This window comes from Pleurodeles waltl, chromosome 7 (genome assembly GCF_031143425.1).
Source record: "Pleurodeles waltl isolate 20211129_DDA chromosome 7, aPleWal1.hap1.20221129, whole genome shotgun sequence".
Lineage (NCBI taxonomy): Eukaryota > Metazoa > Chordata > Amphibia > Caudata > Salamandridae > Pleurodeles > Pleurodeles waltl.
Genome location: NC_090446.1, coordinates 324,940,982 through 324,968,744, shown reverse-complemented (window position 1 = coordinate 324,968,744; position 27,763 = coordinate 324,940,982). Strand labels below are relative to the sequence as shown.

The 27,763-nt window shown below is 45.7% G+C and overlaps 1 protein-coding gene across 1 annotated transcript in view; it reads left to right on the top strand.

Annotated features, from left to right (window-relative positions):
* The window catches only part of PTPRT (protein tyrosine phosphatase receptor type T), a 1,804,620-nt gene that overhangs the window by 443,452 nt on the left and 1,333,405 nt on the right, over positions 1–27,763 (top strand). The window contains exon 3 of the mRNA XM_069243772.1: positions 25,651–25,922. Within this exon, the coding sequence (XP_069099873.1) occupies positions 25,651–25,922 (272 nt within the window). The remainder of the gene's footprint in view (positions 1–25,650; positions 25,923–27,763) is intronic.

The window sequence follows — 27,763 nt, the reverse complement described above, 5'->3', positions numbered from 1 at the left end:
TATGTCAATCCCGTTCCTGTCTGCTACTTCCTGTAAACTTTTATGCACCTTGTTTACTTCTTTCGTGATCTTTGGACATAGATACCTCAATTCCTCTTCCGTGTAGGACTCTAACCTGTTCACACCCATATTCCCTTCCACCAATTCTTGTGCTTCCATGTTCAGCCTCATCCTGTTCAAGTAATCTTCTCCTTGGAATTCAGACTATTGAACCACTGTGTCAACTGTTGCGCATTTACTCCCATCAGAGTAGCATTCACATCGACTGCCATCGATGGTTGCGGCAACTTTTCAGTGTTCGATGTTAATGGTATTATCAGTGGGGGGCTCGACCTCACCAGTGTTGACTGAGCGCATACGGGACTAAACTCCATCAAGGACCCACACCCAGTTGGCTGAGTCGCTATCGGAGTTATCCCTGGAATGTTTTCTATGCACCTTCTTTCTGTCCCATTTTGCAGCATTGGTCCCTGACTGTTCATGCCTAAGTTAGGCTGACTATACAGAGGTACCACTGGACCTACAGTAATGGGCAGTGATATTGCATCTGGATTCTGTCCATTCCCCATATTCTGAGGCATGTTCATCCCCATATTATGGGCCATCATTGCCGGCATGCCCATCTGACTCCCCGTCATTTGAGCATGAGCGTTCCCTCCCTGCATCTGCTTTTGAGGCATCATAAACTGAGTTGATTCAGCTTGTGCCATTGTTGGGTTGTAACGATTCTGTACGCCCCTTACGGTTGGATCTAGAATCATCCCTCCATTGTTGTCACTGCTGTAGTACCCTGGCATCTGCGGCTGATAATGTTCTGCTGGTTTCAACACGGGCACATCTGGATACATTCTCCTGACCTGCGGTATCTGTGGGGTGAGCAGTAAACTCGGGTCCTTAGATCCCGATGGTGCTCCTGGACTCTGCGTTTCACTGTTCTGTACCGATGCCGGAGGGGCAGAACTGGTACTTGGACCTTGTCCATTCTCTGCATAAGGTGGTGGACGGTCGTTCAACAATTGCATTATCAACTCCTCATCCTCTAACTCCTCTTCTCTTCTCAACTTTTCCTCGTCCTCTCTGTCCTTGGAACACTTCCTGTCTGTCTTACAGGTAGCTTTCTTACCTGTCTCCTCTTCATCCTTAGTAATTGCGGGGAACAATTTTATTCCCTGCAATACATCTGACCTCCACACCTTCTGCGCATTATCCCACCTAGCATCCGCTAGTGTCTTTTCTACCTTCCTCATCCTTGTTTCAAACTTGTTTTTCTGTTGCTGTCTAGCCATGAGTTCCCAGATTGCTAGGGCCTCAAACTGTGCTGGCCTTGGAGGCACCTTCATGTCATACATCGTAAATCTCAAATTCTCTAGGACCCTTATATTGAATGTCCCATGTATCGGGAATGCTACGCTCCCATGTTTCTCTGTCCACTTGTGCCATTGCTTTAGCCAAAGGCACGGAGCTACCCCCTTTTCCTCCATTACAATGTAAGCTGGTGTACCCTCGGGCGGCGTTTCCTCTCCTACGCTCGCTTTAATGTATGACTCTCCCTTCATCGCGCTCCTGAATGCTTTAAGGAATTTCATTTTCTCGTCTTTTAATTCACAAAGTTTATAATCAATAGGTCACTGTTATTTCACAAAATTTGTAATCAATAGGTGACTTTAATTCCCGGAATACTCTTCGCTTGCCTTTCCCCTTCCAACCGAGTCCCACGGACTGCATCCAATCCGTGCGCGACCCTCCTCTCCAACCAACCTATCCCAGCGCGGCTCCTAGTGACGTCACACACACACACACTGCGGCTGACAAAGCCTCGCGGCTAGTCCTTCTTCACTCAGTTCCTCCCGTAACAACTTTTTGCATGTATCGCGAGCTACCAAAAAACTAAAACAGATCTGTCGGTTTACTACAGGAAGGGTAACATAATCGCTTCAGGACCTTAGGGACTTTTCACTAACTTCGGCCACTATTCGATCTCTTTCACCAGCCTCGGCCGCTATTCGGTCTTTCTCAGTCCCCACATTCGCAAGCAAATCTGACCCGCAGACCTACTCTCAACTTGTCAATGATCTGTTCTAGTGCACTTAGAATCTTGTCAAAGCCCGAAGTCGAAGTTTCTTTCACTCCCTAACACACGTACCCACTCGTTGACCACGCCCGATCAACCTACTAAACCGCCCAGACCACAACATGGATCAACATACTCCGGTGTCTCTTGACCTCGCAGGGCCCGTCTCAACAACAACAACCACGTGGACCTTTTTATGCACAAAGCGTCAGACGCACATGAAGTTCGACGACTTCCCTACTCTCACACTCGGAGCCGCACCTCCGCTATCTCTATGAAGTTCGACGACTTCTTAGTTCTACACTCGGAGTCGCACCTCCGCTATCCTTAAAAGAAAACCCTCGCAACCTTTTCACACACTCTGCGGCAGTAAGCTGTGCAAGCGCAAAACCCTAACTTCACTCATACCATCACTAGTACCGCCAACGCTGTTTCCACATCTCCGTTCTCTCCATTCGCAAGCTCCGAGATCCCGGGAAAGTCGCGGTGGACCTAGCCCATCATCATCTTGTCAATTATTTTCATCCAAAAAAAATCTAATTCAACTTCTCGAATGAGGCCTCAAAATGCGTAACCGTTAATTCAACACCATGTATTCTAATGGTACAGGGTCCCAAAAGACGTAACCGTCCTCTGCTACCATCTACTGATAGAGCGGAACGTGGTAACAATTTACCTGCGTTCGGACGCTCTTTAGGTCGATGAATCTTTTGACTAAGTGGGAACTCTATGTACTCTTAATCGATCAATCACCTTATATCGATAATCAATAACGAACATAAGCAACACCTTGAACAACATAACACTTAACAATTAATCCAGAATACATTTCGGCGAACCCTGACCTTTCAGCCAGGAATAACCACACCAGTTTATTGCAAAGTTAGTGAATTTATTTCCCTATATTAACGAAGCTAGCACGATATAGATGTGTCTCAACAGCAAATGATAAACATAAATGAACATTAATAGCTGTCCATATCGTCGGAACAAGTGTAATCTATGTAGCATTTGAATCACAAGGCATTCGATAGTGGCAATACAAAGCACTAATACGATAATCTGTAATGGGCTAATTGCGTACATTTAGTCAGCATAACAAGATCTCAAATTGCATCGTGCGACATATGGAATCCTCGTCTAACCTCAAATTAGCATCAGCATGTGGGACTTCATGCAAAAAAAAACAATTTAGCAACATTAATTTAGAAAACTCCTAGCTAGGGTCCTTATCAAAATCAGCAGTTGGTTACCTAAAAGAAACACAATGCAATTTTACAATTTCCTTTCATAATTACCAATTCCGATCAGCAATCAATGAATTCTTCGTCTCACAGGTATCGTTTCTCGATCAGCATAGGGCCGGGACAAAGGGGCAGGGGTGAACGGGGCAATTGCCTCACGGCGGCAAGATAGGATTACTACTTCATGCAAAGGGGCAAATCAAAGTTAAAGTCTCTAGGGCAAGAATCATTAAGGTCTCTTTCCCTCGATTAGAGAAAGCATCGAAGTCTCTCAAAATGGCGTCACAGCAAATGGGTCATAGTAGCTACGAAGTCAAAATGGCGGGATGTCCGAAGATAGAGAGAGCTTTCCTCTCGTGCACCTGGGTTTTATAGACAACAATTCAAGTCCAGTAGGGTCTCCATTGGAGGGTTCATAGGTTAGTTTCAAATTGACCAATCAAAAACGACAGTTCTCAAGCTTTTACTTAAGCATACATTATCCTTGGAGATGGGTACGCAAGTTGCAACATTGTTTCTCGATCAGCTTACTCTCAGAGCCTCCATTGTCCGCACCTGCAAGTCGACCTTGAATTAATGAGAAAATATGCCATGCTGGCACTAACTTTAAGATAAGCACGTGAACAGTTTCTGTGGAAAAATACAGCTTCAAGCAGAAATACACGTTTAACAGCACAGTGGAAAAATACGCTAAACCGTGAGACCAGGCAACTAGGCCGAAGCCTCCGCTAAAGTAATGCTAAGCTAAAACATTTCAAACAAGCAGATCGTAGCGCACGTTTATGATTATGTCGGATTAGTGCAATTCTAATACACCACGTTATATAAAGCACGCGTATAAATGATGGCAAACTACTCTGAGGGCACATTTTGTCCCCGTACAATCTTTATTAATTCGGTTAATGTCACACATGATTATGTCAGCACTACGTTTATGCGTTAATAAATCAAAACCTTCATTTTCTGCTTCATCACTTCTCAAGGATGTCAGACAACCAACTGTGCTTAATATCAATCCCTTGATGGTGGGTTAGTGAGTATCTGATTAATATATTCGCAGATGGAGTCAAAAGCTTTAAGAATGTGGACATCTAAGGCCTCATCATCAAGATAGGTTCTATCCTCCTGACGTGACAACAACATATTGGCACTGAATTCTCCAGGAATAGCATCTCCCCATTTGATCCTACGTCCTCTTTCTTTGGTGGTGACTAGGGTTTTATAAAAGTCATCTGTGTCCCAAGACTTTTTCTTTCAAGCAAAACTAGCAATCAGAGGACTGCGATCACTGTTTGGGTTCCATTATTTGGAAAAAACAACAGAAAGAAAAATGCCCCCTTGGTGCAAAAATATAAACAACAATGGTCCCGACTCTGGGCCCTTAAAGCCGAGGACCCAATTCAGACATGTGAGTGCTCATAAGGAAAGCAGATTAAATACATGAACATTTTTCAGCCAGATCATTTAGGATATTCCCTTGAGTGGAATGCTTAACATGAACTTGTTCCACAGGAAGACCCTCTGTACATTTGGAATGATATAAAAAGCAGTCCCTACACGAGTGTAACTTAAAGTCCCTAGACACAACCAGCCCAGTCTGTTGAGTGGAGGAAAGAGGAGGAAAGCTTCTAAAAACCTCCCGACTTCCTCCACAGTCTCTGAATTCTCTTTCCCATGAATAGGATTGTAGATGTTAATGCAAAAAATAGTTAGATGATGAATGGGAATCATCTTAGGGTTACAACCAGACCTAATTTTTTAGAAGTGTGACTAGGACCTCTTTAGCTCAATCAGTTGGGGATGCAATTCCCTTTATGCTATAGAACGCACAGCCATCTAAGAAAATTTCCCCTTTGGAATCCCATGTCTCCTGAAGATTAATAATGTCATGGGGATTTAAAAAACTAGGGGTGAGTGGTGAACAGAGTACGGAGTTTGACAAAAAAGTCTGCTAGCCCCAGGGAGGAGCAGAGCTCATCGGTTAGTGGCCTAAGGTAACTTTACACGTGATCCAAAATAAAGACATTTGCACTGTGACAGGCAGGGAGACCCCTACCCGAGGCTTTGCTTTCTGCCGGTCGACATAGAGCTTCTGCTGCAGGCCACTGCTGTTAGATGCTGCTGAGGGGCTGCACCGGCACCAGCTCAAGTTCCAGCCCCTCCGTTTTTACACTCTCCTCATCAGCCCAGGAGAAGGGGGCAGAGGGAAGCAGACAGCCAGGCTGCTGGCAATGGGGACCCTCAACCCAGCAGTATTTAGGCCCTTGTTTCACTTTCTCCTCTCTGTGCACATGGGGCCCAGCACTTGGCCAGGACATTATTTACATATGGGGCGGGGGCTTGCTTAGAAAAAAGGAAGAGCTCCACAAAACAAAACCTGGCTCCTCAGAGAGAGTCTGGGGAGACAGGCCATTTTCCATGGAGCTCTGTCTGAAATAATAATTTTTTTCCAAGCACAGACCCCCTCCCTCCACCACATATGCAATAATGTCCAGGCCAGTGCCCCTGTCCTCAGTGCCTCTTGTTTATGGGCATGTGAGGTGGGGTCACTGGGCCTGGACATTATTTGATTATGTGACAGGATGGGGAGATGGGGCTCTGCGCTGGGAAAAACAGGAAACTTGCAGTCAGAGCTCCACTTGAAAAGATCCTGTCTCCCCAGAGTCCCAGAGATGGGAAGTGGTGTTTGGGGCGTACAGTGCTGAGGCCAGCAGGGAGAGTTGGAGACTGGGTAAGTGCCAAATGGCCTGGTTCTGGGCCTTAAAGAAAGGGCGGTCTGAGGCTGTCTTACCCATGACCTGTTTTGGCCGGAGCTCGCTCCCCCGCCCCTGCAGCACCATCTAGCTGCACTGTGTCCCCTGACCCCCGCCCACGATGCTGATCGCGTGTTCGAGGCCCTCCTCCACCCGCACGCACCCGCCTGCGCCTCATCCCTGGTGTCTAGTGGGCTTCTAGCAGGCATTACTAAACTTTTTGTACTAGCGTGTCTGTTTTTCCCTCTCACTTGTTGTGCCCTGTCTCTGCTGTTTGGTATTGTTTTTCCACTGTGCCTTGCTCCTGTCTTTGCCGTTTGTGTCGTTTTTACATTGTGCCTTGTTTCCTGATTGTGCCCAATTTGCTATAGTCTTTGCCGTTTGTGTTGTTTTTACATTGTGCCTTGTTTCCTGATTATGCCAACTTTGCCATGGTCTTTCTGCCCAGTCTGTGTATTTTTACTCCTCTGCTGCGTCCCTGCGGCCCCACCCCCTTGCGCCCCCATTCGCTTTCCCCTCCCACCTCCCAGCTGCTCCTCCCTCCCACCTCCCCCTCTTAATGGTGGTCGCTGCGAGGCAACCCCGTTTGCGCCCATCTGCGCCTGGACTGCGCCCAGCGCCAGTCCCCCTGGCCCTCCCAGCCAAGACCTCCCCAGACACCACTACTCCTCATATACTCTCCACTCCCTCAACCCAGGACCACGCCCCGTCTGCACCCAGACCAGCCCCACACACACACAGGGCCCCTTCACCTGCTACACCTGCCTATTCTCCTGCTCACCTCTCACACCCCCAACACCAACACGCCTCACACCAAACCCAGCCCCCCAACACCAAACACAACAACCACAACGCAACTAACTGCCGCACAGCCACTGCACACACCAACCGGCCCCACCACAAAAAACCCCACAGCCTGAGCACACCCCACGCCAACACCACCACGACCCACAGCGACACCACGAGCACCCACACCAACACTATCACTCAACACAACAACAACACCCCCCAACAACCATCTCAACTGCTTGCTCCTAAACACCTGCTCCCTACACATACATGCCATAGAACACTGGGACCTCATCACATCAAACTCACCTGACATCGTCTTCCTCACGGAAACCTGGATGAACCACTCTTCAGAGCCTGACATAGCCATAGCCACCCCCATGGGATACAAACTCCAACGCAAAGACCACCTTAACAAGCCAGGAGGTGGCATCGCCATCCTACACAAAGACACCATTAAGGTCACCACCAACACCCACGACACCCTCAACAACGCAGAACACATGCACTTCCTAATCCACATAAACAACAACACCACCCTCAGAGGCACACTTGTATACAGACCCCCAAGACCACGCCCCCCTTCTGTGACACCATCGCTGACACCATCAGCCCACACGGCCTCACCTCCACAGATTACATCCTCCTTGGCGATTTCAACTTTCACCTATAGAACCCCCACAACCACAACTCCTCCTCCCTCCTAGACAACCTCACCTACCTCGGACTCAAGCAACTGGTCACAGCACCCCCCACTCAGCAGGACACGCACTTGATGCAATCTTCACTTCAAGCCAACACATAACCTACACCCACACCACCAAACTCCACTGGACCGACCACCACTGTGTCCACTTCTCCTTCGCCAAATCCCCCCACACACCACCACCAACTCACCACCCCCTACCGCATGTGGGACAAGATCCCCACAGAACGCCTGAACTCCCAACTGGCACAGAACCCCCCCCAACACCAACGACCCCAACACTGCGGCACATAACCTCACAAAATCGATCACCACCCGCGCAGATTCTCTCGCCACCTCAGAAAAAATATTACCACTCACAACGTCAAGAACGCCCCATGGTTCACTGCCGAACTCCAAGCACAAGTGCCGCAGAGCAGAGAAAGCCTGGCGACAAGAACCCTACACTACAAACTTCTCCACCCTCAAAACCTCCACTCGCAACCACCACCAACTCATACGCACCACCAAAAGAGCACACTACAGGGAACGCATAGACCACAACTCCCAAAACAGCAAAGAACTCTTTACCATAATCAAAGAGCTCTCCAAAGTCAGCAACCTAGACCCCACACACACACAGACACTCTGCAACGAACTCTCAAACAACTTACACTGCAAAATCCTGGACATACACAGTAGCTTCATGCCACACACACCCACCACACACACCCCCCACCCGTCCAACACTGACCCCCCTCATACCCCCCAGCCTACTTACCACCTGGACCCCAACCACCAATGAAGAAACGGAAAAAACAATGAATTCCATCCACTCTGGATCACCCTCCGACCCCTGCCCCTACAACAAAGCCAGCCCAACCATCGCCCCCAAACTTCGAGACATAATCAACAGCTCATTCGAAACCGCCACCTTCCCGGACCCCTGGAAGCACGCGGAAGTCACTACACTGCTAAGAAAAAACAAAGCTGATCCAGACGACCTCTCCAACTAACGCCCCATCTCCCTCCTCCCCTTCCCCGCCAAGGTCGCTGAGAAACTAGTGAATGCCCGTCTATCCCACTTCCTCGAGGAAAACCACACACTCAATCCCTCCCAATCTGGGTTCCACAAGAATCATAGCATGGAAACCGCCCTCATTGCATGCACTGACGACATCAGAACCAAAGTCGACAGGGACGAGACCGTCGCACTCATTCTCCTGGACCTCTCCGCAGCCTTTGACACTGCCACCAAACACTCCACACATGCCTCCACAGCTATGGGATTCGACACAAAGCCCAAGACTGGATCTCCTCCTTCCTCACCGACAGAACCCAAAAAGTCCGCCTCCTACTCTTTCAGTCCACTGCCACCAAAATCATCCCTCAGCCCCACACTCTTCAACATCTACATGATCCCATTAGCCAACCTCCTCCAACCACACGGCATCACCATCCTCTCCTATGCAGACGACACCCAACTCATCCTTTCCCTCACCCGCAACCCTACTACCGCCAAAATCAACCTCCACGCTGCACTCCTTGACACCTCCGCCTGGATGACAGCTAACTACCTCAAGCTCAACTCCAACAAAACCGAGATCATCATTTTCGGCCCCCACAAATCCATATGGGACACCTCCTGGTGGCCCACCACCCTAGGCCCCACACCTACCCCAGCAACCCTTGCATGCAACCTTGGCATCATCCTCAACCCCTCCCTCTCTATGACCCAGCAAATCAACGCCGTCACCTCCTCCTGTTTCAACACACTGCGCATGCTGAAAAAAACCTTCAAATGGATTCCCACAGAGACCAGAAAGCTCCAGAGAATCCAGAACACAGACGCACGCGTCATCATGGACCTCCCCCGCCATGAACACATCTCACCACACCTCAAATCCCTTCACTGGCTCTCCATAGACAAAAGGATCACCTTCAAAATCCTCGTCCATGCACACAAATCCCTCCACAACACCGGCCCATCCAACCTCAATGATACAATAAACTTCCACACCCTCACCCGCCACCTCCGATCAGCCAACCTCGCACTCGCCACAGTCCCCCGCATCCAACACACCACCACAGGGGGAAGATCCTTCTCATATCTCACCCCAAAGGCCTGGAACTCCCTCCCCACCAACCTCCACAAGACCCAAGACATCCTGCTCTTCAGAAAAAAACCTAAAGACATGGCTCTTCGAACAGTGATCGTCCCACCCCCCCCACCTACCCCCACCAGCGCCTTGAGACCCTCACGGGTGAGTAGCACGCTATGCACATTTTTTGATTGATTGATTGATTGTAAGTGCTGAGGAAACAATTGCAAGGCTGGTGCATGACAAGAGGAGTGCTTGGCCCTCTGTAGTGAGTTTGTGAAGGAGGGCTGTTGGTGGAGGGAAGGGTGCAGGTGTGGTTAAGAGCAGCACTCTCCAGACCAGTGGGCTGTGTCAGAGGTCGCCAGCTTTCGCTGCCTAGGGCTCCTACCTGAATCTGCTTCTGAGATCGGGCACATTCTGGCCAGTGTGGTAGGGCAGATGGCACTCCACAGCATGCAGAACTCTGTGGAATTCCACAGAGTTTTTACCCAACTCTGCAGAATTCCATGGAGTTTAACTCCCCCCAGCCCTAGAAAAAACATTTTTTTTAGGGTACTCTGATTTACCCTGGACCCTTTAGCAATCTAAGGATACTGCCAGTATTCTTACTGGCCAGGGCGGTGTCAACCCATTCAGGTCCCAGTCAATGTTGCTCACTGAGCCCACTCAGTGCTTCACATCGATTGCACAGGGGGATGGTACGGCTCTGCAGCTGAGCCAACATAGGTCTTGCCACTCTTCTCGAGGCAGAAAATGTTTCCTTCTGGCTATCTCCTCCTTCACCCATAAAGGGTTTATTGAAGAAGCCAAGGAGGAACACAACGATTAGGCAAGCAGAGGAAGGGAGAGACAGGGATTATCTCAGAATAGACCCCTCTCTCAGAGGATTGGCGAAGTTGGCCATGATGCAGTCACCATCAATGGCCTTGGCACTATACCCAATCCATCCAGCTCTCCTAATCATGATGATTTCCTCAAATAGCTGCTGTATATGAAGATTGGAAAATATCCATACTAACCACTGGATAACCTTGTTTTTAGCTTGACTATAGGATTCTGTTTCACCCATATGTAATGGAGGCACATTGGCCAAAACTAGTAATGTAAATAGTTTTGGAGTCTGGGACATTACATATTAATAGGAGTGTACTAACTAAGAGAGTGGTAAAGCACAGAAGTAGTCTTCAGTGTGCTACACTGTTAGGATCATTCCAACCATGTTAGAAATTTTCATATTATTCTTGCTGCTCGTAAATATGCATATCTGGTAGAGGTTTCTAGCTGGAGATTCCTTGCCTTTGAATTTGTCAGGCATCAGACTGGATCCGGAAGATTTTGTTTACAGAACCCCTGCATGCCATCAGGTGGCATCAATCTGCTCTGCATGCATCCTTGTCATCATCAACGCTGCAAGTGACATCATGGTACCTACATAGGCACCACCCAGGCATGCTTTTCTTTTCACACCAGCCAGAGCTGATTTGGTGAATAGATACCCCTCAGCCATTTCTTGACAGATTTGTTTTCAACATTTTGTCAAGAATGTTTGAGGATTTCCTCCTGGCATGTGGATCATGTCATCTAGAAAGCCTGGATTCAAGGCTTGCAGAGCCTGTCATTGACTATTGTCAGTGACGGATCCATACCTTGCCTGTCTGTTGTGTCTGGAGAGTGACCAGAGTGACCATGATGCAAAGTAGTGGTCTGATTGCCATGCAATGCTTCTGAAGCCTTTGAGGCACAGTCCCTAAACTCATGGTGACCTGGCATGCAAATCCACGCAAATTGAAGTCCCCATCAAGAGGAAGGTTCCAGGACTGGTCGCTGAGCCTAACATTGTTATCATCCCACTCCAAGTCCTCCGGACAGTCAGGTAAGTGAGGCAAAAGAAAAATAGCACAACGTTTAAGGGGTCTTTGACTCGACTCATCTGTCAGTCGATGAGATGAGAGAGCATTGACATTGAAGGCCTGGTTCCTCAAAACTTGCGCTTGGCCTGACTCCGCACCTCCCGACTTTCCCGGTGCCGGATAAAGCCCCACTCCAACTGAAGGAATTTTATGAGGACATTTGCCTCAATTTATAGTGGCCTGACTCCTCCGACAAGCCTTCAGGCCACACAGGGTCAGAAGGCGCCCCATATGGGTCTGCACTAGCAGCTTCTGCCTCGGCTCCAGTGGGCCTTAAGGGATCCATTCTTGGATACGGACCAGTGCCAGTTTTACCAACTCAACCTCCCCCGTCGCCAGCCCCAAAGTGGGTGCTCCTGGAACTGCCGGTGCCTACTGGTAGTGCCATCACCATTGTGTGCCCTGACTCTGACACAGAGCCTGAGGGGCATGGCACAATGTTGTATCTAACGCCGGCAGGAACATTGCTTCCTAGATCAGAGCCTGAACCCTATTCCCTTGGCCTAGGCCTTGGAGAGGAATGGGAAGGGTCGCTTGGCCCTGCAGAATACCAGACCTACAGTAAAACTCCAGCAATGCACTGGTGTGAGGCCCTGGGTGAAGCCAGTGGACTGGTTACTTCTCCAGATACTGTCTGCTTTCTCCCCCTACCGTGGCTATGTAGGAGGAAGCTTCATATGCAATGGTGGTGTGGAGGGCAGCTGAGGTCCCTGACCTTCAGTTGCCCTCGGTGGCAGTCAAGCCTAACATCTTGACAGAGGTGTTGCAGCCAGGACTTTACTCATCAGAATCCCTACTTCTGTTCAATGACTCCCTTACTGAGATCCTGTTTTTGACTTGGTTGAAACCCAACACAGGGACTCCTGTGAATAGGATGATCACCCAACCCCACCACCCCAACCCAGGAAACCCAAACTTCCTCACCCCACACCCTATTCCAGAAAGCTTGGTGGTCCAAGCCTCAATATCCAAGGCACATTCCGTATCACCCCCTGGATAGTTAATTCAAAAGGCTGGACTCTTTTGGGAAGTATTAGTTTTCTTCTGCCAGCCTTGCATTGCAGTCTGTGAATACCACATTCCTTTTGGGCTGTTACTCCCACACTCTGTGGGAAATGGGCACCCAAGTGCTGCCACAGGTCTTGGAGGAGACCAGGGCATACTCTCTTAGGCTGTTGTCAATGGGAGGGATGCAGCAAAGTTCTCAATGCGATGAGGACTCAACACTACGGACTCACCAGACAAAGCGGTTTCATTGACCGTGACCTTGGGGGCTAGCCTGGTGGAGGACATCTGGCTTTTTGGGGGATGTCTAATCTTACCTTATAGACATGCCCTTTGAAAGACACCAATCTTTTCAGAGACTAGACATATTCGGCTCTGGAGAGCTCAAGGACTCTCAGACTATGGCCAAGTCCTGGGGCCGCTCAGCGTCCCCTGTCATACCAAATCTCTCTTTTCTTCCTTTGATGGCTACGTAAGAGGGTTACAGCTACGCCAATCCCCTCCCAGCAATCAAGCTGGGCATGCTCCCTAGCCTCTGCGTGGTCGAGACACCCACAGGCAGCAGGAAGCCATCGGTCTGGTCAGTCCACCACCCCTAGCAGCTGCAGCCTCCAAGCCTTCCTAATCTGCCCCTTTTCCATCATGGGCACCCAGTTGCCATCAGGATTTACCATCACCTGCCCCACTGGCAGTCCATAACATCAAACAGGTGGGTGCTGCAGATTGTTCAAAGGAGCTACTTCCTCCCCTTTGAGGCTATCCTTTCCTCCATGCCACCATTTCATGACTGACTGACTGAGGATCATCTGTTCCTTCTCCGCAAGGAAGTCACAGCTCCCTTGGCCAAGGGAGCTACAGACAGGTTTCTGGTGCCAGATGTAGGCTGTGGTTGCTATCTCTGCTACTTTCTGGTTCCCAAAAAGGACCAGACCTTCACCCTACTTTAGATCTCTACACCCTCAACCTGTTTCTCAAGAAGGAGAAAATGTAATCTGCTTCCACTGGCTCAGGTCTTGTCTGTCGTGGACCCAAGAGAATGGATGGTAACATTGGACTTGCAGGATGCATATTTCCACATTCCCATCCTGTCTGTCCACAGACATTAACTGCATTTTATGGTAGGCCGTGAGCATTTTCAGTTCACTGTATTTCCCTTTGGGCTTATCAGTGCACCTCAGAAGTTCACGAAGGTGATGGCAGTGATGGCACCTCATCTGCAGAGATCAGGGATTCCTGTCTTCCCCTATCTCAATGACTGTCTGTTGAAGGCTAGCTCACCCCAGGCTGTTGTCTCCCACCTCCAGAAAATGGCAGACCTTGTGCATTCACTGGGATTCACTAACAATCTGATGAAGCCACACTGGACTCCCTCTCAGATGCTTTCTTTCATCACATTGCCCTGGACAAAGTGCTGTTTTGGGCAAATCCTCCCAAATGGCGAGTTCAGGATATTCAGACTATGATACCGATGTTTCAGCCTTTATCCTGGATTTCGGTGAGACTGACTTTGAGTCTCCTGGGCCTCATGGCCTCCTGCATCCTGCTAATGGCACATGCCCCCTGGCATATGCAGACTCTGCAATGGGACCTCAAATTCCAGTGGGCGGAGCATCAGGGGACTTTCTCCAACATGGCCCAGATTTCAAAGGGAACGTCGAAAGAACTGCAGAGATAGCTAACAAACTGAGATTGGGTCAAAGGCAGAGCCCCCTCCCTTCCTCAACCAGATCTCACAGTAGTGACAGATGCTTTACTCCTGGGATGGGGAGTCCATCTGGAAGAGTTGGAGATCAAAGGACTCTGGTGTTCGGGGATGCTGGACTCCACCTCAACACATTGTAGTTCCAAACAAAATGACTGGCATTAAAAGCCTTTCTACCCAGCATAAAGGTTGGGCTAGTGCAGGTGTTCATGGACAACCTTTACCATTACTTTATGTTAACCATTATTTAATCATGAAGCACTGCCCAGCTGGGCTCCATTTTGTGTTCATTGTGTGTCTTGTTTCTTTTTATAATTTTGTTTTCTCTTGCTATATTATTTGAAAGTTGATTATGAAATGCATGGCTCTGGATGTTTTGCTGCATACCATAGCAAGCTGAATATCTAACTTTGTATCTGAAGGAATTCATTGTATTTTTTGTAACACTGCTTAAGCAATCTTGTTCATACTTTATTACCTTGCATTGTACCCTGCTCTAAGATGGCCGAATCCTCAAGACTTTTTCCTAATACCTCATGACTGTCAGTCATTTATTGATTTCCTTTTCTCACTCCGGTGTTTTATAGTTAGGGGTATCACATGATCCTTCATGCGTGAGCAAGGCTGTGGAGCCGAAACATGTTGCAGGGATTGGAACTTCTGTTTATGAATAAACTTTTCAGAATTCTCTTCATGTGTGAGTGTGTTGATCTATCTATCTATCTATCTATCTATCTATCTATCTATCTATCTATCTATCTATCTCAAACAGCAATATTGTGTTCTGTCTACAGACTTCCAGCGCGCTTGCGATGCTGTGACAGTACTACACAGAGCACTGTTAAAATCAACAACTCCTGTCTCGAAGACAGCGCTCTCTCGGGGAAGTTTCCTTCAAGCTGTTTATTCACAACTCAAAAGTGAAGGACTCGTCAATGCGTTTCGGCGTTTCACACGCCTTAGTTACGACACCACCTTCTATTTTGAAGGTACAAGGTGGCGGCCATTAAAAACTCAATTACGGCTCTCTGCTAAATTGCCGACATGAGGCAATGCAGTCCTGAAGTGCTGATGTGTAAACACAATGGCTGCCATCTGCTCTCGAGCTTGAGTTCCCACTTCCAAAGGAGTAGGCATGATGCATGCTGCAGATGCATCAATAATATGAAGGCATCCCGCGGCATCATAACACACCACTGAGGGAAAAATAGGAAATTTATGACCAGCCAGAGAGCCCTTCTGGGTGTAATTTCCTGCTATTCAGTGCTAGGCGAAATAAATATGGTCAGGCGATATGAGTTTATGTTTTTCATCCGTTTAGCATTTTTTTTCTTTTTTACTTCTGGCAGATCTGCGCGGAGTAGGCCAGTTTTTACCAGTTTGTGAACTGTGACTGGCACTAAGTGAAACCTGTCTCTTTATTTAACTGAAAAAGGAATGCACATCTCAGACAAGCAGTTAGGAACATATATTGGATTGTGTGGTATGTGTAAGCTGTTCCTAAGCCCTGCCTACCCTTTCAAAGGAACTAACCAATAAAAAAATATCCCAAACTCCCTGAAGCACAATCTACCCAGCTCAACCCTCTACCTACATTCATGCGCTTGAAATCCCACCATCTGGGATAGTAGGTTTATAACAAAGTTAGGAGGGCAGACACTCTTGGTGTGCTGGTCACAATTTCTTAAACTATGACTAATCACTTCTTACTGAGCCACTCAACAAGAATCATAACATTACCTTTCACTTCTTTTTAAATGTTTTGTGTTCCAGAATTCTTAGAACGTAAATTTGCATTATTTTGATTCTCTTGAGCCTTCATCAAATTACTCGTCTGTTTCTGCTTGTTTGTTAAATATTTTAAAACCAGTGTTATAGTTTTAGTTCCCACGAATATATTTTGAGGGCCGGCATTACTAACAAATCTGTCATGTAAGTAAATAAATAACTAAACAAATAGATGTAAACTTGGACAGTTCTCCATATTTGGTTGAAGACAGCAGTTCAAATGCCATTTCAAGACAGAGGGCATCAAATGTCTTGGTCCTTGCACGGAGTACAGCACATTGGGGTGATCAAGTGATATTGAGAGAAGGGGCCTCCTGTGCCACTTGGAGGCGTAAGAATAGCATCTTGACACCGTTCTCCAGAGAGGGTTCGTGTACCTGGGTCGGTGAAATGTTTCATTCCGTTCTCAGAATTGGTGGACTTTGGCAACTCTGAGTTACTCTTGTAATGCGGAGTTCTGGTCAGATTTCGCTAATCACACAGGGGTGATTTGTTTTCCTGCGAGGCTCCAGAAATACTAGCAGGCAAGCGTGACCGAGATTTGCTATCCCCTAGTTTGACTTTCTAACGCGAGCAGTCACGAGCTGTCACTGTCAGAGGGCTGCTTATGAGTAGATTTGATGCCACTTAAGTAGATTTCCTATTCAAGCTGCAATAAAATCAACTTGAATGGCTCCACACTAGTGCACACTGCATGGTGCCAGTTGCACTGAATTTTCAATATTGTTTGCACTTTTGGTGTTATATTGCAGCGCTGTGCATATTTTCCACTCATTGGTGGAACCCCACAGAATCCTGTAATGTTTTTATGTAACTGTGTAATTTGGGTCCCACCCACCCTACTAGTGTACTCGTTCTAAGAAAAAAGCGATTATAATGTCACTCTGAGTGATAGTAACTAAGAGGCAGTTTTATGAAAAGTGGGGCTGCTCCTAGTGCAGCGCCACTTTTCTTGCACCCCTCAACGCGCCCCTAAGGCCACCATGTGTGCGTCGTATTTAACATACGGCACACCAAGGCGGTAGTCAGGGATACTAGCGTCATCATTTTTTACACTAGTCTGACGCTTTGGCGGATTAGTGTCAAACTTTTTTACGCTAATCCTGCAAAGCACCCAGAGGCCTATTGAAAACAATGGGAGCCTCCCTTTAATGCCTGCTCTTAGCAGTCCTTAAAAATGCCCATGAAAATGCCACCATTTTTTAGGCCCCCCTAGTTCCAGAACACCCCCCTTGAATACATTATGCCTGGCGCAGGCATAATGTGGCGCAAGGGGTTACAAAGTGGCACAATGCAAGCATTGCGCCACTTTGTAAATATGGTGTGAGGTTTTTGGCCTCCCAACACCACATTAGCGTACAAAAATTACACTAATGTGGCATTGGAATGGCGCTAGGACCTCTTAAATATGGGCCAAAGATTTTTTCATGGGGTGACTGCTAGATAATGATTCTTCTCTCTAGGGATGGGATTACAAACTGCTTTAACGGCAGGGATTTGTTATAGTGAGCAGTGACCCCAAAGCTCCATGCATCATATACAGCTGTACTCATTGCAGTAGGAAGGTGTGAGGTGGTTGTAGTAAGGTAAGGGGGAAGAAAGCAACCATTGAAGGGAAAAAGAGAATGCAGATGTCATTATAGTATGAGGTGTTACAATGGCATTGCTATAGGGCTGTATACATGAACACCAGCATTAGGATATATGTCTGTGATGTGGGAGATACCTGAATGTTCTTTTTTTGTCATTTTATTTTGTTACCAAAAGACGGAGGTAAGATTTGTGGGTTATTTGTCAATGTTTTACTCTTTCACAGGTATGCAGGGGCTGCAGTCAAACTCAAATTGTGGTGTTTGTAGTCATGATCAACGTCTGTGTTATCTTCTGCATAAATAGGGCTTGTTAGAACAACAGCAACAATTGTTTTTGATGAAGTACATGATATGCTAGATTTTAATATGTACATTAATTGTTTAATTTCAGTTTTCATACAAATTGCTTGAATAGTTTTAGGGGTTAATTGGTACACTAAACTTAGTTTACTTACTATGTAATCATTACAGATTAAGAGAGGAACTTTGATCACTATAGGATAAAAGTGTATAATGCAATCCATATAGAATAAGATGGTGCAATGTAGTAACTACAATGAGATAGAGTCAATGTGATCATTAAAGGACTGAAGGGAATTGTGATCACCATAGGGTAAAATACTATAATAGAATGCTATCACTAAAAAGAGCGAGGGAAAACAGGAGTCTTTATAGGATGTGACAGTGTAATCAATGCGATAATGCCATGTTATCACTATAGGAGGAAACTGTGACTCTCACTATGGATAAGAGAATATATGATGAGTAGTGCACATTGCAATGGGTAGGATAAAAAGGGAACTATAGGATAAGTCTATAAACTATAAGGCAAGAGTGCATAGTGTGATTATTACAGGATAAGATTTGCTGCAATATTCATAATGCGTGATGGGGGCATATATGGCACCATGCAATGCATGTGTTGCAAGATCTCTTTAAAAAAAAGCTTAGGTAGATGGTGAGATTACATTTTCAAGATACAGAAGTCAGAATGGAAATATCATGAACTGTGGTAAGACATTTATAACAGTTTAGGTGTAGAAGAATTTTGTTTTCAAAAGGTCTCAGTGAGAACATGATGTATATGGGTGGAGGAATTAAGATTTTGCTACAAGTCTAGGACGGAGTAGCTTATCACTCTGTGTGAGAAAGTGGATTGTAATTTGTATTGGACAGTCGCCATCCTCAAGGAATAATAACATTAACCTGTCAGAGTGATCTCCAAAAGTCAGTAATTAGACTTGAAGCCAGTCTCCTGGTATCTGTGGCACAAAGCAGACAGGCTTACCTTTGTGATGTAATTGTGCAGCACCAAATCACTAATAAAGTAAAAACATCAAACAGTAAACATCTCAAACCACATTATGAAAATAGTCAATTTTAATTTTGAAAATATCTATTAATCAGTACTGGACATATGATTTTTTAAAGTTTTAAGTAAAAATCCCACCAAAAAGCTCAAAGTGCTAAATACAGTCTATGGAAACTCTAGACCGAGACCTGGTATGATTTCAAGAAGGATTTGATGGAGCGAGGGTCAGATACACCATGCCGATTTGTCCAGTCAAAGACTTTATGCTTTGACTTATGCAGCGAGGGTCAGATACACCATGCCGATTTTTCCAGTCAAAGACTTTATGCTCTGACTTATTCTTCTTTATGGACCTCAAAATCCTCCGGCTGGGCAAGCCTGAAGCTGTGTTCAAGGGAGTTCCATCGAAATTGGACACTTTGCATCGAGGTCCTGCTGGCACTCTGGAGGTCTTGGTAGTCCAAAAATTTTAAAGACCCAACTTTTCAAAGTTTCAGGAACCACAACTCTGGATCATTTATAAGGCTCCAAACTTACTGGCACAGAGGCCACTAGCAGGGCCCAAACTAGGTCCAGTTGGTAATGGTCACCGTGTTTTGTGCCGGAAAAATGACTCTTTCAGCTTTCAGTATTCTTATACTCACACAGGAGGTCAGCAAACTTACTTTTGCAGGCCATTTCTTTGTCCTGGGGAAAACAGGGAGCAGGTCCGGTCCAGACCCTCAGGTCACATAAAATAGGGTCTTGTCCTCCTCTAATCTTCTGAAAGTCCAGTAGGTGTTTTGAGGAGGATTCCTTGGGGTACCACATTTATGTTTTTCATCAGTCAATGTGGTGGTAACTCTTGGCCCCTTCCTAAACTATAGGGTAAATGTTTCCAAGGGTAACCCTACACTCTTTTTCAGCAGTACCTGTTTGCCTACCTTAAACAATCTCAGTGTGCACATTACTTCTAAAATAAAAAAATATGGGAACCCTTCCTTCCTTGTGCAGCATCCTTGTGTCCAGTCAGAGGTATGACTAGGGAAGTGAGCAGTTCCCTCTCCTCTGCCGCCTTTAAACTGTTTGTAGAGGTATCTTCTATCACAATGGGTTTGAAGCCAGCCTGTCTATTGTGAGTCTAGGGAAGGATTTCCCCTTCCTACTTCTCCCCTTACTAAGCCTGGGTGTAATTTAAATTACACCAGTGTAATTTGCATAATTCCAGTAATATTACATTGCATTTGTTATGAAAAATGTCTTGCATAAGTATATGTAATTTACAATAAAAATTTACCACAAACGTGCAATTTGCAATAAAAATTTATCACGAGCATGCAGGAACAATAAAACACGAGTGGCTGTTGCCTTGTATAAATGAGTATTTGCACCGAAATTTGATGGAAGAATGCATTATGTGCTAAAATCTAGCACACAATGATAGATTTGCATTTTGTGACATTATGCAAAAGCAAATTACATACATTTCACACGTTCCGTACTCCGTATACTAACCTATGAATGGGCAGGCTTCACCTCTGTCCCCTTCAAGTTAATGAAGTTCTTGGAACCTCCCATTTCCTTCCTGAGTGATAAGGTTCAAGTGCCACACATCCAACCCATCCCATCATCGGGCTAAGACCATTGTTCTGATTTGAATCAGTTTTCACTCCTCATTAAGGTCCAGCACAGGCTGGGAAAGTAATGGCAGACTAATGCAAATTAGCCTCCAGGAGCTTCAGGTCAGGGAAGAGGTAACATCCTAAAACATACTTTCCTTCAATATTCATTAAAAATGTAACTTCACCAAAGAACTGAGTTTTTACTAAATATTAAATATATTTTTTGAATAACTGTTCCAGTCATTTTTTCAATGGTTTCAGGTACATTTTTACAGTTTGTACTTTTAAGTTTTTTAGGATTCAACTACAGTCCTGCCAGTGAAAAAAGGTTTTAGGGTGCTAGTCACTGGAGGAAGATGCCAACTTTCAATTTGCACATGTTCTACTTTTAAATGTCAGACATCCTACCTTGTAGGTAACTGGCTGTATCTAGGAGTGACTTGTAAATATTCAAATGGAAAGTTGCCTACCTGTCAATAAAACTGCTATTTTGACAGGTTTGACAGGAGGATTTTTAGGTTACAGCATTCAGGCTAAACATGGTATGCCTGAAGCCATGTTGTACAGGACCACTCTGTGGCTGGCTCATTAGGTGCTGCAGTCCTATTTAGCAGTGGCAAAAGTGCACAGAGGTCTAAGTCCAGCCAACACTGAGTCCACAAAATGGGAAAATCTGGTTTCACCATGCAGAAAGGTGTATTAGCTGCACTCAGGCAAAGACAAAAAGACGTAGATAGAGGGAGAGTGACAGAAAGAAAGGAGAAGTCGATTATATCTTTATAGGAAATACAGAATAATGATTATGATTTCACTGTAGTTTGAGATTGGGTGTAATTTCGTTATGGAGAGAAAGGAATAATGATTCAATAATATGGTGTTAAGGCAAATAGGGGGTCATTCTGACCCTGGCGGCCGGTGGCCGCCAGGGCCACCGACCACGGGAGCACCGCCAACAGGCTGGCGGTGCTCCCGAGGGCATTCTGACCGCGGCGGTTCAGCCGCGGTCAGAAAGGGTAAACCGGCGGTCTCCCGCCGGTTTACCACTGCCCTTCAGAATCCTCCATGGCTGCGGAGCGCGCTCCGCAGCCATGGGGATTCTGACACCCCCTACCGCCATCCTGTTCCTGGCGGGTCTCCCGCCAGGAACAGGATGGCGGTAGTGGGTGCCGCGGGGCCCCCGTAAGAGGGCCCCGCAAAGTATTTCAGTGTCTGCTAAGCAGACACTGAAATACGCGACGGGTGCAACTGCACCCGTCGCACCCCTGCAACTACGCCGGCTCAATTCTGAGCCGGCGTCCTCGTTGCAGGGGCATTTCCTCTGGGCCGGCGGGCGCTCTTTTGGAGAGCGTCCGCCGGCCCAGAGGAAATGTCTGAATGGCCGCCGCGGTCTTTTGACCGCGGTGCGGTCATTCAGCGGCGGTACCTTGGCGGATGGCCTCCGCCGTCCGCCAAGGTCAAAATGACCCCCATAGTGTCATTATAGACAGAGAGGAATTGTGAGACCTAGATTAACATGAAAATGATAGAAAATGTGTATACAGCACCTCTACCACCCGGCGAATTTAAAGTGTTCCACTAGCTGCCAGTAATTATGTTACTAGGAAGAGGGTCAAGCTGTGCGTTCCTCCACGCCTGGAGTTGCTTAGAGAAAAATAAATTTATTGAACGTCTGCCAGCCTATGGTGGTATATTGTACCTGTCAATACATATGTAATTTTCCAAAGTCAGACTCCCAACCTTTTCTTGTTGGTCATGGTGAATATTCCTGACCTTTTTCTGTCACGATCCACCTTGATCAAAATAGCAGTACTTGCCAGAATTGATTTGGGATGGGGTAGTGTTGAAAATACCTTCCTACATACGACTGCTTCTCAAATAACACTACTTCAGGTGTCTGGCCTGCTTCAAGGCTTTTCTAATGAAGGGCAGACATCCACATACATATATCATGTTGCATTAGAAAAGGAGGGCATCTCTTGTGGGAAATGGGAAGTCGATTATTTTGCCATTTATTACACAATCTGCAATGAAGTATAAGAGACCAGAAAAGAGGTGTCGATTTGTAGCCCAGCTTGACAACGAGCTTGAAGCAAAGACTATGGAGAGGGAGGGTGTCTGATTAAAGAAAATCACGACTGGCTGCAGAAGTAGACATAAATTCCTTTTTGTCTCTCGTTCTCTAACTTTTATTGCTGTTTCTGCCTTCCAGTTTTCTGCCATTCCTGTGCACACAAATCCTCATCTTTAAATAGAATAAAACAAATCACTGATATTTTGTTTGATTTTTTTTTGCACCGTTTTAAGGCTGGGTCTTTTACGGGGCCTTGATATACCCATAAAAGAGATGAATGAGCATTTTTTTGTAATGACTGAAAACATCTGGAGGAGCACCACAGGGATCTAAATCCTCCTAACATGGTTGAGTGCAGAACACATATTGCTAGATGCTGTAAGATGCAGGAGTCACGCTGAGCACTCCACACAGTGAATAAGGGTAGTTAATGCAAATTCTCCTATTTATGGAAATGTTGCACCGCCATCTCCTGAAAGTGGTGTCCTTGGATACACTGTAATATTGGCACATATTAACATAGTGCTATGCCGTTTTATCAATTTTTTCAACTCCTCAAACCCGAAAACTGCAGTGGAGCTATGTATGGGCCCTCGAAGGCAAAGCACTTTCACTTTTAGTATCCTAGCCTTCAGCAGGAGATTGTTGTGATTGAGTGGGAGCGTCAGGCAGTGTGGTACAACATTATTGTGGTTTCAGTACTGAGAACTACTGACTTACTGAGTACCTCAGAAAGTTTATTTAAGAAAACACAGATTTGCTATTTCCAACTCCAAACCTACTTATCCTGATATATATATATATATATATATATATATATATAAATACATATTTTGTTTTCACTTGGAAAATTAAAGGTTACAGGGACCTTATAGTTAGGTTCTGAACTTACTCGCACAAAACCAAAGAAATTCAGCAATTATAGTTAGAATTACTTAAAGTAACTATAACTCATGGTGTAAGGTAACTACGACTAGCATCCATCCCCGTCTAAGCACCCAACCCAGCGCTGCACAGGACCTTGGCCATACGCAGCCTAGGCTTACCGTAGGTCCGTGTGGCTTTCCTGCCCCAACCAATTTTAGCCCCGTGGACCCCATCCACTTGGACCCGGTCTTCTAAAATGATTTGTCCTGAGGGAAGGATCCCTGGCAGCCACCCTGGCCAATTTTGGCCCCAGGGACCGGTATTAATATATTTATTTCTTCGGGGGAGTGAGGCCACATGCCCCCCCCCCTCCCTCCCCCCCAGGCTGATCTCTGCCCCGGGACCCCAGGGCCCGACCTTCAAAATATTTATTTTTTGGGGGGGGAGGCCTGCATGGCACCTCTTCATGTCTGCCCGCGGACCCTATCCAGGGTGCCTAGCCTAAACATTTTTATTTATTTTAGGGGTTTGTTCTACGCAGACCCCATCCCCAGACGATTTCAGCCCTGGGGACCCCAACCCCCAGGGCCCGGCCTTCAGATGTTTTTGGGGGAGTGGGGCCTACGTGACCCCCTCACAGGGCCGATGTCAGCCTGGGGACCCATCCCATGGGGCCTGGCCTAAACATTTTATTTTTTTAGGGAGGAGGGTCTATGCAGCCCCATCCCCAGGATGATCTCAGCCCCAGGGACCCCATCCCCGAGGCCCAGCCTAAGCAGTTTCTTCTTTTTGGGGAGGGGCTATGCAGCCCCTCCCCTGGCCAATCTCAATCCTATCCCCCAGGACCTGCCCCAAACATTTAATTATTTTGGGGGTGGGGGCCGCAAGGACGGGGCAACACAGCCCCTCTCCCAGGTCGGTATCTGCGTGTGTTTGTGTGGTGTATGTGTGTGTGTGTGTGTAGATTTACTATTATGAAATCCTCATCAGTTTACCTTGATGATATTCACATGATCAAGGAAAATAGATGTTGAGAGAAGAACAATAAATCTAGGCTTACCTGCTCATATTTATTATTTATTTTTATTATCCCATGTTAGTGTAACTTCAGGAGTCAACGTTCAAAGTGTTGAAGTGCATTATTTTTACCCTGACTTGTCTGATATGGTCAGCCTGTTGGGAAAGTAGGTATAGCATATCAAGCACAGTGGATTGCAACTGTCAGACCACAGTCTAGCACATACGAAAATAATGTATATTTCATCCTTTTGATTAAATTATGGTGTGTGACTGTTTTTGATATCACTAAACAAAAACAAAAAACTTGACAATTTGTCTGGTTCTAAAGTCAGTGGGTGGTCAAAAGGCTCATAAGACCACTTCCATTTTTCCTCTTAATTAGTTTGCAAAAATCCATGATTATTGTATTCTGCCCAGGATCCTCACTTGGAGCTCATTGGTAATTACCTAAGAACAATATATTTTGTGGTAGGCTAGAGTCTGTGTTTGCTCTGTCTCATATGAAATTGTACAGATATGTTGATTGCTTGCATGGGTGTTTGAGTGGCTCTGTTGCTGTTTTAGAATGTTTGGTGGAAGGTAGGAAAGGCAGAAAGGAAAGTAATGGGAGGGATACAGCTATATAATGCAATTTGATGTTAACTATATTTTGCAAGAAATACATTTGTTGAGTATTTTCAGTATGCCTTATGTTGTTTAAAGCATCCATCATGTTTAGTAAAGTGACTTTCTCTCTTCTCTCTCCCGCCTTCTACCTCTATTTCTCCCTATTTTTCACTTTTTGTGTTGCCTATTTCATCTTCATGTACCCTCCTCTAACCACCATTACTGTCATATACACTTTTTTTATCCTTTGTCTTTGAATTCTGGGATATGTTAATTTTCTTTTATCATCTCTTCTCCTGGCTTCTACCTTCTACTTTCTGCCCGATACTCCTGTTTTTCTACTCACTTTCCTCTCTCTCCTTCACCTATGCTTCCATCTATACTATATTATGTTTTGTTCCATCTCCTCTCAATCTTGTCCACCTTTGGTCTCTGACATCTTTTATTCTTCCACACCCATCTCCTGTACTTCTGTTTTTTTCGCCTCCACCTTCTTCCACCCCAAACCCATCTCTTCTCCTATGGGCTGCAGGCTCCTTTATGATGGTCAACAGTTCAGGGCGGGCGTCAGGTCAAAAGGCTCACCTGCTTCTCCCTATCCTGAAGGAGAATGACACTCACTGCATTGACTTTCACTACTATCTGTCGAGCCGTGACCGCTCCAGCCCTGGGTCGCTGAATGTCTATGTGAAGGTGAATGGAGGGCCACAGGGGAATCCAGTTTGGAATGTGTCCGGAGTCGTCACCGAAGGATGGGTCAAGGCAGAACTCGCTATCAGCACCTTCTGGCCAAACTTTTACCAGGTATTTAAAGCTTATTATGTCCTGTCTATCTATACATGTACCATCAACAATATGGGCAGATGGTGCCAGAACGGTGGGGTGAGGGGAGTTGTTTGGCGACAGGCCTTACTGGCCTGCAACAGATTTGATTCAGATACTTCCTGACCAATATAGCTCAATCTTTAACCTCAAATTATTGAACTTGCAAATCTGGTTCCAGGCCAAATTAACCATTCACATAAGAAAGAGATAAAATACTATTACTCAAAAGTAAACAACAAAAGCAAGGGGCAGAGACATAATTTATCAGAACCTCGGGAGTATGGTTCGAGGATCTACCAAACTTTGAGCGCACATGTGTTTTTATATATGTATGTGTGTACATGGCCCATAATAAAAGCGTGTTAATTTGTGGACACATATTAAGTAGGCATATATGTACATATGTATAGTAAAAGTGTGTACATGTGTGCAAGGGTACAGGTATGTGTTCCAACATTTTAGCTATGCACATGCATATATACCTGCAAATTTGTATATAAGAGTGTATGCAGAAACGTAATGACATATAGGTGTCTCTGCATACTTCATCGTTTCATCAGCGGTAAGATTCATACTTATGTCAACGTTTGTCGGTAACTTATTCAACATCAGTAAATGTGTGTGTGCAATGGAACACAACCCTGCTTTTGTATTTCTGTTCTTGGCAACAATTGTATTTCCACGACCGCCTGTATCATTAATATTGTTGCGGTATCTTTCCTACAATTTCTTCCAGATACTTTAATTCCCCCCCTCTGTGTCAAGGAGTGGTGTAGCAAGGGCCCTAGTGGTCTTAATGTAACCAAATACAATTCACCCTACGCCCCCAGTGAGTATAATAGCCATAACATAGGCAAAGCGGGGGCCCAGACATCACTGTCCCTGTGCATTGCGCCCACTGCATTAATGATAGCTACACTGCTGGCTAGCAGACTGAAACGCAAGGAGACAGGTACACCAGGTTCACCAAACTGCTAGTGGGTCTCAGCTCATATAAGCAGTTCCATGGAGAGGCGAAATGACGAGCATGCCCTGCTGGGTGACCTTATTCACATGCATGATTGTCCAGGAAAATACCCTGGAATTAACCAACTCACTCTAACACAAGAGCATTTATTTATTTTGCCCATCAACCAAAAAGGGCTGGATGACAAAATTTCAAATTTTGAACACAAAGTAGGGGCTACCCTTTAAAAAATACAAGGGCTGGGAAAGTTACAATAGGTAGCGTGCATCAATATCACTTCATCATACGAAGGGTTGTTACAGCCTTATCTTTCCACTTTTTTTACAGTGGTAGGTGAGGTTAAAAACAGCAATGTGTATTATATAGTTATGTCAATTTCGATACACAGTACATATTTGAAAATATATACCTTAAGCAGGGGCCTCAGAGGTTTATTATCATGTATCGTTTTTAGTTGTGCCTGAAAATGTATCTTGACTATTTGAGCGCTATAAAAAATAAAATGGATATTATTCTAAATGCAAGTCTAAAAAGATCATTGTTTTCCATGTATTGAGGACTTGACCTTAAGAATGAATCAGAATGACCTTTTAAAACAAGGATTAGATTTGTTTGGTGCATTTACAAAGGGCAGTTTGTCAAAAAGCTGAGTAAATGTTATGCCTTGACTGTTCTGATGCTTGGGTACTAAAGGTATGAGAAAAGAGAGATAAGAAGGCATTGATTTGCAGTCTTATTTGTCTCTGACAACCCAGTTTAACCCCTTTAGAAATATTGATCATTCTTCCACACCTTGTCTTTCTGGAAGAAGGTGCCTGGCAAAACATGAACCCGTGCACATTCAGCCAGTATT